At 36.7% G+C, this 12293-nt stretch overlaps 1 protein-coding gene across 1 annotated transcript; it reads left to right on the top strand.

Annotated features, from left to right (window-relative positions):
• Positions 1-3447: 3447 nt before the first annotated feature.
• Positions 3448-4389, top strand: LOC129505010 (olfactory receptor 52E2-like). The gene has a single exon (XM_055317938.1). It carries the CDS (start codon positions 3454-3456, stop codon positions 4387-4389), a length of 936 nt encoding a protein of 311 aa, XP_055173913.1. The 5' UTR covers positions 3448-3453.
• Positions 4390-12293: the final 7904 nt, after the last annotated feature.

The raw sequence follows: 12293 nt of genomic DNA, 5'->3' as shown, positions 1-12293 counted from the left end.
AGAAAAAAATTAGATCTTTGCCATATACAATGACATGGATGGAGCTAGAGAATATAATGCTTAGTGAAAGAAAGAAGACTGAGAAAGGCAAATACCATATGATCTCACTCAGATGTGGAATTTAAGAAACAAAATAACAAAAAGAGGACAAGACAAAGAGACTTAAATACAGCAAACAAACTGGTGGTTGCCAAAGGGAAGATGAGAGGGATAAATGGGTGAAATAGAGGGAGGGGTGAAATTGCTGTGATGAGCACTAAGTAATGTATAGAATTGTTGAATCACTGTATTGTACACATGAAGCTAATATAACACTGCATGTTTATTATACTTCAATTTAAAGAGCTCCCTTAAAATATATATTTAATATTCTCTTAACATTCTCTTATGCCAGGCTCAATACTAGGTTTTATATATACAGATATAAGTAAGAGAGGGTCTTTAACATTTAAGGGCTGCCTATACATTAGACTAACACAACAGGTAAATATAATTTCACATAATTTTGTAAAATGATAATTCCAAAGAAAATAGGTACATAAAGGAGAGATTATCCTATCAGTATTTCTTCCTCACTCTGAATTCTCAGGAAATTTTATTTCTTCTCTTTTTCTGACTACCTTAATCAACATCTGAGGCTTTTTGTATTGCTTTTCTCTTAGTTTTTAAAACGTTATTGTCAGCCACCCTAGAATATACCTATGAGAGATGGAAGATCAATTTTTACAAATATATTTATTATTATTAGAATAAGTTAGATTTTCCTTAACAGCCAGGAGAAAAACCAATCCCTTCACAATAATTTTTGTAACCACTACTTGTATTGATTTTACCATATGCAAAATGTAAGCAAACTGTCACCACAACTTTTATGTATGTATAGAGAAACATAAGAATAGCTCATTGTTCACATCTTACAACCTTGTATACACATTTATTAAGTTAAATAAAGATGATATTTGAGATTTAACCAAAGACTTATCTGACAAAAATATTTTGTTGTCACATCTGTAACTTTTTGTTGCCCAAAAATGATTATCTCTTAGTTCTCTAGCAACCCATCTTTTTTTATTGAATAAGTTTGATATCAACAGTGTGTAAATAAATTTAAGGTGTACAACTTTTACTTTACTAACAGTTATATATTGTAATATAAATGCCATTGTAGTGATATTTATCACCCTAGCCCTAGCCTCCTGTCTTAACACTCCATGTTCTTGACAGGAAGGACACATTCTGAAGCCATGGGACATGCTCAAAAATGTGTTAAAATGAAGAGGCTCAACTGAAACCACTTTATATATAGTGAAACCACTATATAATACCTACTTTCTAGTATTTTCCTCCCTTCCCCTTTCTCACTGTATTTCTGGATTAAAACATTTCTCAGACTACCCAAGGCTTTTGCACTTAAGCACTTATTTATTTATTTAAAGATTTATTTATTTGAGAGAGAGAGAGAGCACGAGCGGGAAGGGCAGAGGGGGAGAGAATATCAAGTAGACTCTGCCCTGACCATGGACCCCAATGTGGAGCTCAATCTCACAACTCTGACATCAGTTGGGACACCTGGGTGGCTCAGTGGTTGAGCATCTGCCTTTGGCTCAGGGCATTATCCCAGGGATCCAGGATGGAGTTCCACATTGGGCTCCCTGCATGGAACCTGCTTCTCCCTCTGCCTATATCTCTGTCTGTCTCTCTCTGTGTCTCATGAGTAAATAAATAAAATCTTAAAAAAATAAAAAAACAATTCTGACATTAGGGCCTAAGCTGAAACCAAGAGTTGGATGCTTAACTAACTGCACCACCCAGGCATCCCTGCACTTAAGCATTTAAATAAGACCTTTCCATTGATATGGGCACTCTCCTCTATTTGGCTGGGTATTTTTGGCTTAAGTAAAGCCATTTATCCATTTCAACAAATTCTGTCACTTTTACTTTGCCTTTAACATAACAGAATTATAAATCACCAAATACTGGATGAGAGAATATTTGCTTTATCTGCTTTCCACTATAATAGTGGGAGTACCAGAAAGACTCCCTCGAGATTTACAACATTTTACTAGTTCCAAATAGATTGGTCATTATGAGATATAGACTGTTCCTCATAGTCCAGTGTAATTTATATTTTCTCCATGTGGTATCCTCCTTAGTACTTAGGTTGATTGATGTTTTGTTTTTGTTTGTTTGTTTGTTTGTTTTTGAGAGAGAGAGATGGAGAGTACAAGCAGTGGTGGGAAGGATAGAGGGAGAAGGAAAAAATCCAAGCCCAGTGCAGCCTGACATGGGGCATGATTTCTTGACCCTGAGATCATGACCTGAGCTGAAATCAAGAGTGGAACACTTAGAGCACCTGGGTGGCTCAGTCAGTTGGATGTCTGTCTTTGGCTCAGGCCATGATCTCATGGTCCTGGGATCTAGTCCCGTAATGAGTTCCCTGCTCAGCAGGGAGCATGCTTCTCCCTCTCCCCACTGCTTGTGCGCTCTCTCTCTTTCTCTCTCAAATAAATAAATAAAATCTTGAAAAGATATCGGGTCACCTAGGTGGCCCAGTTGGTAAGTCTTTTTAAGCACTAGTTGGTCACTAACATTCATGAATGAGGTAAATAATACGTTATTAACATTCTATGTACCATCGTAGTTTGCATGTAACCCACTTTGGATATCAGTATGTTAAAACCTCTGAGGATCATCATTCAAAGATGATGAATTTAAACATTTCCTCCTAGCATGTTGTTTTCAGTAATCTCTAGAGCTCTTTTGGAAATTTAAATACAACCACAAAGGAGAAACAGTTTTGTGTGTTTATGTGTGTGTGAATGTTACGTGTGTTTTTGGTTAGGATATTTAATCCACAAGCAACCATTAAGTGTCATTAATACATATGGGACAAACTCAAAGAGGTTAGTAAGCAACTAAGAAATCTTGATCCTGGTTTACATCACAGCTATGTGAAAAAGGGACAGAAATAAACTGATATGGAGGGTAGTGAGTATGTATGTTTACATATATGCATTCATATGTATATGTGTGTATTATCTTTATTCATTCATTAATTCACTAATTTCCTCATTGTATGTGTGTATATGTATGCATATATATGTAAATAAGTAGATATATAAACATATACCATAAAACAAGATCTTGAATAGAATAAGTGAAATGCCTTATGAAACAAATATTTTGAGTAATAAAATTGATCCAGCTTTCAGTAACTAAATTCTAGTTATAAACATTTTAAGATAAAAAAAGTTTTAGGATAGAGGTTTTGTTATTCTTGCAGCAAGACTATTGATGAGATTTTTGATAATGGGATAAACAGATAAGATATCCACTTTTGTTTTGGTTTTTGTTTTTTTGCAGTAACATAAACATCATCATAACTGACTGGTACCTTCCAGTATGGATCAGCACACATCTGCAATGACACATTCATATGAAATCAAAAGCAAGATGTCTCTTTCCAATCAAACTCAGCTCCACCCCTCCTCCTTCTTGCTGGTGGGAATCCCAGGACTAGAAACAGTCCACATCTGGATTGGCTTTCCCTTTTGTGCCATGTATCTGATTGCTCTCATAGGAAACTTCACCATCTTGTTCATCATCCAGACTGAGCACAGCCTCCACCAGCCCATGTTTTACTTTCTAGCAATACTGGCTACCATTGACCTGGGACTGTCCACAACCACTATCCCTAAGATGCTGGGCATATTCTGGTTCGGCCTCAGGGAGATCACTTTTGATGACTGCCTTACTCAGATGTTTTTCATTCACATTTTTACTGGCATGGAATCAGGAGTCCTTCTTGCCATGGCTTATGACCGTTATGTAGCTATCTGTAACCCTCTTCGTTATAACACAATCCTTACTAACAAAGTAGTATCTCTTATTGGTTTTGGGGTGGTTGGGAGATCTTTTTTCATTGTACTCCCCTTTGTATTCCTCATCTTGAGACTGCCCTTTTGTGAACATCATGTCATCTCCCACACATACTGTGAGCATATGGGTCTTGCCCGTCTGGCCTGTGCAAGTATCAGAATCAATATTATATATGGTCTGGGGACCATAGCAATCCTGGGGCTTGACATCATGGCCATTTCTCTGTCCTATGTCCAAATTCTCTGTGCCGTTTTCCATTTCCCCTCCCATGAGGCCAGGCTCAAGTCTCTCAGCACCTGTGGCTCCCATGTCTGTGTAATTTTGGCTTTTTACACCCCAGCCCTCTTCTCTTTTTTGACACATCGTTTTGGCCAAAATGTTCCCCACTACATCCATATCCTTCTGGCCAATCTGTATGTAGTGATTCCACCAATGCTCAACCCTGTCATCTATGGAGTCAGAACCAAGCAGATTCATGAAAGGGTGCTCAGAATATTTAGCCAGAAGTAAATAATGGCTGAACATATCCAGTTTTTAGCCAGGGAATTAAATGTTAACATGTATGCATCTGAGGAATGAGAAGAGGCCTTAGAAAGGGAAAATGAGGTAAGGCCATCATCACTTACTTGGAAGGGTGTCATTTTTTGTGCATCAGCCATTCAGGCAGTGAGAACAGAAGCTATGAACTCTAAATATCAAGGTGCATGAACAACTGTTCCATATTATTTTTATGAAGATGAACATAAATATGTTCATGGTTCCCAGAGATCTGAGGGGTGAGTTACAGAAGACATTTTTAAAAAAAAAAAAAAGAAGACATTTTTCCAATTCCACTATGAGTGCCAGGTATTCCCTCTTCCTTCTCTGTCTCTCTCTCCTTTTCTTTTTCTTTCTCTTCCTCTTCTTCCTCCTCCTTTTTTTCTGTTATTCATTTTCTTTCTTTTCCTCTCTCCTCCAATTCTCTGTTGGATTGCTTTGCTGTGTCCTACTATAGCTTTTGCCCCCAGACCCCTGTCTTCTCACTTTAGTACTCCATTTCATTTACTCTCAAAGTATAAACACATTTTTACTTAATGGTTTTATTAATTGAATTAGTGGATTACTTTAGTTAATGAAGGAAAGGAGTTAAGTCCCCAATGTGATGAGCATGCCACAGAACCAGTGTGTAGCAGGTCAGGGGCCAGCACATGAAAAAAAAAATTGGTCAAAGAACAACATCAGAAGAAATTAGAACAGAGAAGTGTAAGTAATGGCAGGAGGCCAGGGCACTGAACAGAAGTAAAATGAATTTTTAGAGATACTAGAAATTCAATATCTTTAAACCAGATACATAACAATCTCACTAAAAGTATTCTGTAGATGGTTTGTGGAAGCACTGTTCATTCAGAAGCCAATGAGGGATACGCTTTGGTCATATCAAACATCTCTCTCTCTCCTTTTCAGAACAATTTCTTGTTTATTATATTATTCGTACACTTTGGCTATATAAGTAATTTGCCTACAAAAGTAGCTTGTGTGTTTGCATAGAAACCATAGAATCTCTGCAATGAAATATATTTGGGGTGAAAATATAGATCTACAAAATACTGCTGAGTCTCTGAATAGGAAGGAATTATTTCTATTCAGGCAGATAATACATGTTCAGGTATAAGGTAATAATTAGCATGCAGTTCCAATGACTACTTTCCTAGTGTAGTACACAAAAGTATTTCAAGAAGAGAAAACATGAGGGTGTCCAGGAAGATTTGCTAAAATCTTATTTTTGCAGATTCATATGTAAAGTAGAGCAGTTAGTTAAAACAGAGATTGGAGTAGGAACCAAAACTGGTAGTGACCCTACATCAGATCATGCACCATTTATTTTGTAAGGTAAATAATTTGATATTTAATTAGAATAACTAGCTCTGTGACACTAAGGGCTTTCTCATGTATAAGATAGAGGTAAATTATATATGTTAGGAGGAAAAGAGATAATATGACCAAAATGTCAACACTGCACTTGACACACAGCAGGACTAGTATATGGTAAGTGATTATTCTTTTCATTGCCTGAAAGTCTTGATTTTTTTGTACCGGACAGAACATTATTGCATTCACATTATTCCCAAATTCAATTGGAAAAATTTTCCTACTGTACTTTTAGTTCAAACTGAAGTAGACACTCTAATAACCTCAAAGTACAATGATGCATTTTGAAGACAAAGGGGAGGTATCCACAAATTTAAGTATGGGTATCGAAACAGTAGTATTTGAAATAGTATGATCTTAAATGTTGAACTAATAATAAAGAAACAAATAAATTATTCAGAATCATACAATAGCTAATGCTTCTATAGCTCTCACTGTGTACCAGGCAGTTTTGAATACTTTACATATATTATTTGGTTTCATTATCACAGCAATCCAATGGCTCAGGTGTTATTTTTATACTCTAACAGGTGAGGAAAGTGAGACATGCAGACACGAAATACATTGCCCAAGGTCACACAGCTAGTATGAACTGGATCCCAAGCCAGCTAGTGTGATTCTACTGTTTGATTTCTTTCTTTCTTTCTTTCTTTCTTTCTTTCTTTCTTTCTTTCTTTCTTCTTTCTTTTTCTTTCTTCTTTCCTTTTGTTTATAGCTATGCTAAACGTGATTAATATATATAATCTTTAATGATTTATTTTCAGATAGCTTACTTTCTTTCATTGGACTCTCTTCATGATTTAGTGTCAAGTGAAAAAAATTGCGAGCCATAAAATTATATGTAGTATGTAAAACATTTAGAAAATTGAATTTCACAAATTGACCAGATTTTAAATGATTTATCCCTAGACTGTGAGATTTATTTTTATGGAAATTTTTTAATTGTATAAAATGTTTAATGTTGAACATATATAATTTTTGTTATCATAAAATGTTATCATAAAAGACCATTAAGAGTAAAGAAAGGAAAAAAAGAAAGAAGATTTAAAACAAAATAAAATTGAATATTTCCTGTTTAATCATTTTTCCACTTGATATTTTTCCAGTCACTTTTTAACTTCACGTATAAATAAAAGCCTATTATTGCCAAAGTTCCTAAATGCACATAACACTCCTGTACACAAACACATAACATATCTTCATTACTGACCATCACTATTCAATTTCTAGTGTCCTAAGAAAAATACAGCATGGACTCTTCCTTGACCTCTCTTTTTCTAGCAATCCACATCAAAGCTATTGGTCAACTGTATTTCTTCTGACTTCAAATTATAGGCAGAATCTGAACATTTTTTGAGATAAATCCACGCTCTTAATCTAATTATTGAAATTCAAATGATAAGTGCTCTAGAAGAAATAATAAGATAATATATTTGAGATGTTGAAAAAGGAAAAGATTTCTTAAACACTTTTATCCTATTAAAAATTATCAAAAAATTTAAAGGGAACCACAGACAGGGAAAACATATTTACAATATATATAACTGGACTACATAAGGATCTTCTATGATTTAATTATCAAGAAATTTAAAAAAACATAAAACAGTGGGTAAAAATTTGCATATATACTCACAAAGAAAGAAGTGTAATATCCAATAAACAGTAAAACATGCCTAGAAACTTTAATCATAAGGCAAATAAATATTAACTCCTAATGCAATGCCTTTCCCTGCCTCACTAGATTGATAGTATGATGTAGTGACATTATAAATAGAGAGCAACCAGGAACTTCTTAAGTTGATGGTGAGGGTAAAAAATGTTATAATGTTAAATATACATTTGGTCACATCTATCCGGTGGCCTAAAAATTCTCCTTCTGGTCATTACACCGAGAGAAATGGAAGCATTTATCCACAGAAAAAGCCAGCATTTAAATGTTCATGGCAACTTTATTCCCAGTACTGCCAAAGGGGAAACAATCCAAATACACTCTCACTGGACAATGGATAAACACATCAGGGTATATTTACCCAAGGGAATATTACTCAGTGATTAAAAAGGTAAGAACTTGGGGAGCCTGGGTGGCTCAGTGGGCTAAGTGTCTGACTCCTGCTCTGTGCTTAGCAATGGGTCTGCTTGAAGATTCTCTCCCTCTAAACCTCCCCCCACTCTCTCTCTTTCTCAAATAAATAAATAAATTTTTAAAAAGGGCAGAACTATTGTGCCCAGTACAACATAATAAATATACAAAAAACACTTTTCTGAGTGAAATAAACTAAAAGGAAAATGAAGAACTATTCAAATGTTTATATCTATCACCTTCAAAAACAAAAGATTAAAAATTTTAAACAGATACTATAATAACTGAGTAAAAAGAAACAACCAACTAAAAAATATAAAATCATGTAAGAATTATTGTAGTCAAACTTTACAATTGTTGAATACAAATACAATAAAGTGGGAACCTAAGAAATAGCTACAAAAAATTTCCAAATAATACTGAATAATTCACTAAAAATATAGTAAAAAAAGAGTAAAACAATGAAAGGTTGTTGAATATTTACATCATTTGAGCATAAGTGAAAAATAAGTAGTTTTTGAGGAATTTTTAAAAGAAGAAATTGGAAAATAGGGTGAAGGAGCTATATTAAAGATATGGGGGCAGCCCATGTAGCTCAGCGGTTTAGAGCCGCCTTCAGCCCAGGGCCTAATCCTGGAGACCCGGGATCGAGTCCCACATCAGGCTCCCTGCATGGAGCCTGCTTCTCCCTCTGCCTGTGTCTCTGCCTCTCTTTCTGTGTCTCTCATGAATAAATAAATAAAATTTTAAAAAAAGATATTATTGATGAGAATTTTCTAATTATAAAAATAATTATATTTGCATTAAAATGTACTTGAAATAGTTACTAGCCTATACTATAAAATTATATCACACCGCATGCATTAAAATTTCACTTAATCAAAGATAAAGAGAAATAAAAGGACTTAAAAACAAGAAGATTCCAAAACCAAAAAAAGGAAAGAAACTGGCCAGATTAAAAGTTCTTTATTACTCAGCCAACAGAAAGGATGAATATCTACCATACACATGGAGATGGGGGATGGAACTGGAGGGTATTTTGCTGAGTGAAATAAGTCAATCGGAGAAAGACAGTTATCCTGTGGTTTTACTCATATGTGGAATATAGAAATAGTGAAAGGGACTATAAGGGAAGAGAAGGAAATTGAGTGGGGAAAAATTAGAGAGGAAGATAAATCATGAGAGACTATTAACTCTGGGAAACAAAGGGTTGCAGAAGACGAGGTGGGTGGGGGAATGGGGTAAATGGGTGAGAAGAACTAAGGAGGGCACTTTGATGAGATGAGCACTTTATACTATATGTTGGCAAATTGAATTTAGGGACACAGAACATAAAGACTTCTAACTCTGGGAAATGAACTAGGGGTGGTGGAAGGGGAGGAGGGGGGGGTGGGGGTGAATGGGTGACGGGCACGGAGGGGGACACTTGACGGGATGAGCACTGGGTGTTATTCTGTATGTTGGTAAATTGAACACCAATAAAAATTAATTTATAAAAATAAATAATAAATAAATAAATAAATAAAGAAATAAATAAATAAATAAATAAATAAATAAAATATTTTAAAAAAGAAAATGTGAGTTAAGAGCTAAATACTATTTTACTATTCTGAAAAAAAATGGCAATTTCAGAAGTCAATCACAGCTAAATTATCACTTATGAGAAAGAAGAAAATACATTTTCAGAAATGAAAATAGGAACAAAATTTTACCACGTATTGATACTTAATTTTAACCACTTCATATAAAATACTGTATACATACATAGCACTTCTATATAGTCTGTCAGTGGGGAAAATGATGGGCTATTAATTAAATGATTGTAGAACAATTAGCGTTTCATTCAGAGAGAGACAGACAGACACACACCCACGCACACACACACAGCCACAAACCTGAGAGAGAATTAGATCCATATTTCCTTTCATTGAACAATTCTCCTCTATTAATACACTAATGTCATGTAACCCTTCTAATGCCCATATCTTAGTTTGGGTTCCTCTGGAAGCATAGCCCTGGACAAGGACTTGGAGCATAGCCCTGGAAGTTCACCCCAGGAAACACAGTAATAAAGTGATACACTATGATAGGAAATATAAAAACTGCAATAAAATTGCTGTATTGGTTACTATTGTGGGCAACAATATTGCAGTAGCATCTCTGACGAACCGAACATATCTTAGAATTGTAGCCTGAATGATGAGAGGTTAATATAAACCTCTTTTTGCTTTAAAAAAATTGAAAACGACCTAAAAATGAAAGATGAGGATAATGGTTAAATAAACTTTTTATATTTATACAGTGAAAGGATAAATACAAGGAAAATATCAATATGAATATATCTCAAAACAGAAATATTGTGTGAAAATGATGTTACAAAAATGGATTCATTATTATTTTCTTTATAAAAATTTCTCAAAAAACCCCACAATACTGTATGTATATGCGTACATCTCTTATTTTTCAAAGAATTAAGCATGCATGTCAATCATTCATATCAAGTTTAAAATAGTGGTTATACTTTGAAAATAAGGGAGAGCGATGGGTCCAGAAATGATCTCATTTTGCATATAATTTTTATTTACTTTTATGTTGGCTGGAAGATATATAAACTTTCATATATTTATTCTGTTTCCTCTGAGTTTAAAATATTTTGCAGTAATATAAAAATGCAAAGATATCAGAAGGTTGTGTATGATAAAATGTAGTAGACTTTTATATTTAAAAGTAAAATATACTGACTTTTCTGACTATAAGAAATGAATAAAACATCATAGGTGAAACAGAGAGGTAAAGCACACAATTATTGGGTGAATCTCTGACACACCATTTTAGATTTCTGCATCTGTCTCTGTGAGATGTGTAAAAGGTGGTGCATTCGTGATATTATGAACAGGAAGCAGAGACAAAAGCACACGGGTGTGGTTTTATAATTATAATGATAACAACTACTGTTTACTGACTCCTTATTATATTTATCCATGTTTTGACATGCATTTGTCACATGCACTTGTAATATCCAAAGTAAATCTGAGAGGTAGAAGAGAGTGTAAATTCCCTTTCTTGAAGAGCTTGGACAGGTGAAGTAGGTTGCCCAAAGACATAGAGTTAGGAATTGGCAGAGGCCAGTGTGGAACACAAACACTCTGACTCCACATACTTAGACTTAATCTCTTTACTAGGATAGCTTCAGTACGAGCATTATAGAGAAAAGTAAGAACTTTCTTCAAAAAAAGAAAAATAGAACTACTATATAATCCTGCAACTGCACTTCTTGGTAAATATCTGAAGGAAATAAAATCAGGGAGCTGAGAAGATGGAGGAGTATGGTCCCCAACTCACCTGTCCCCACCAACTTACCTAGATAACTTTTAAACCATCCTGAACGCCTACGAATTCGACCTGAGGTTTAAAGAGAGAACAGCTGGAACGCTACAGAGAGAAGGGTTTTCGCTTGTAACAAGGTAGGACGGCGGAAAAAATAAAAAAGAATCCAGTGGAGAAGGGGCCCCCGCGAGGAGCCGGGCTAAGGCCGGGCAGCGAGAGCCTCCGGGAAAGGAAAGCCCAGCCCTGGAGAAGCAGGAACTTTAAAAAATCTGCACCAGGGCAGTGCCGCTGGCTCAGCAGTTTGGCGCTGCCCTCAGCCCGGGGCATGATCCTGGACATCCCAGATCGAGTCCCACATCAGGCTCCCTGCATGGGGCCTGCTTCTCCCTCTGCCTGTGTCTCTGCCTCTCTGTGTGTCTGTGTCTGTCATGAATAAATAAATAAATAAATAAAATCTTAAAAAAAAAAAAAGTCTGTGCCAGATTCTTTCTGGATGGAAAGGCGCTTGCAGGGAACTCGGGCAGAACCACAGGAGGGACAGTGGGGCCCCCAGGTTCCCGGGGTCACTAAAAGAGGAAGTGTGTCCCAGGGGAGAGCGAGCCACACACAGCGGGTGGAGCGGATAAAGGGCTGGATCTCGTGCCCAGAGGGGCCTCGGGAGAAGCTGGTTGGTCAGGCAGGGGCTCCGGGCGAAGGGGTCTGCACCCTGCTGCCTTCAGGAGCTGTGGTCCCGGGAGCGCAATTCCAGCAGCACAGGCCCGGATCCCAGGGCACGGGGGTCACAGCCCAGGATCCTGTGCTCCCCCTGCACAAGCTATGCAAGTCAATGCCCCCCACCCCCAGGAGCATCCAGGCCAGTGTGGACTGGGACACTGTGGGTGCTTACTGGGGGAACTGACTCCAGAGCTGGAGAGCTGGCTGCCACCAGTGTTGTTGTTCCTCCTTGTTTCACTCAGTGCCTGGGAGGAGCAGGGCCACCAAGTAACAGAGGCCTCCAGGGGTAAACAGCTCCCACTGAGCGCTACACCTGGCAGGGGGTGGGGCAGCTCCCCCAGGTGCACACACCTGAGAATCAGCACAGCAGGCCCCTCCCCCAGAA

Source organism: Nyctereutes procyonoides, unplaced genomic scaffold, assembly GCF_905146905.1.
Source record: "Nyctereutes procyonoides isolate TBG_1078 unplaced genomic scaffold, NYPRO_anot_genome, whole genome shotgun sequence".
NCBI lineage: Eukaryota > Metazoa > Chordata > Mammalia > Carnivora > Canidae > Nyctereutes > Nyctereutes procyonoides.
This window is presented reverse-complemented; position numbering and strand designations above follow the sequence as displayed.

Excerpts from the sequence above, each read along its gene's own strand:
- LOC129505010 (XM_055317938.1), top strand. The coding sequence starts at position 3,454 with ATGTCTCTTTCCAATCAAACTCAGCTCCACCCCTCCTCCTTCTTGCTG.